This window comes from Eimeria mitis, genomic scaffold (genome assembly GCF_000499745.2).
Source record: "Eimeria mitis Houghton genomic scaffold, Emh_scaff1328, whole genome shotgun sequence".
In the NCBI taxonomy this organism is placed as follows: Eukaryota; Apicomplexa; class Conoidasida; order Eucoccidiorida; family Eimeriidae; genus Eimeria; species Eimeria mitis.
Window position 1 is genome coordinate 10,877 of NW_013568784.1, and position 533 is coordinate 11,409.

A 533-nucleotide genomic window follows, 5' to 3' on the forward strand; every position below is an offset into this window, starting at 1 on the left:
ATGCAGCCGCGTCACTATCATCAACTTTACCCTGACGCCTTCCTCTTTGGTTAATCAGTGTCTCAACCTGATTTTGAAGAGCGAAAGAGCAGACATCGACAAGAAGAGGTCCGATATGCTCAAGCTGCAGGGAGAGTTCAAGGTGAAGATCCGTGAGCTCGAAGACGCTCTGCTTCTCGCTCTCTCAAACGTTAAAGGGAACATCCTAGATGACGACTCCGTGATGTCTTCAATGGAAATGCTCAAGCGACAGGCAGCAGAAGTTGCAGCAGAGGCCGCTCATACAGAGGAAATCATGGCAGAAGTAGATCAAACCAGCAACATGTATCTCCCGTGGGCTCTCGCTGCTGGCCGCATTTACTTCACTCTGCTTAACCTGTCGTGCGTTTCGCCCGTCTATCAATACGATCTCCGCTTCTTCCTAGGTGAGGCTCTTCCCCTTCACTTCTCCGTTCACTTTACGGATTATATATATATATATATATATATATATATATATATATATATATATATATATATATATATATATATAT

At 43.9% G+C, this 533-nt stretch overlaps 1 protein-coding gene across 1 annotated transcript in view; it reads left to right on the plus strand.

Annotated features, from left to right (window-relative positions):
- The window catches only part of EMH_0034730 (uncharacterized protein), a gene marked incomplete at both ends in the record, with an annotated part of 12,076 nt that overhangs the window by 10,825 nt on the left and 718 nt on the right, over positions 1-533 (plus strand). The window contains one exon of the mRNA XM_013494901.1: positions 1-425. Coding sequence (XP_013350355.1) covers positions 1-425 — 425 coding nt within the window. The remainder of the gene's footprint in view (positions 426-533) is intronic.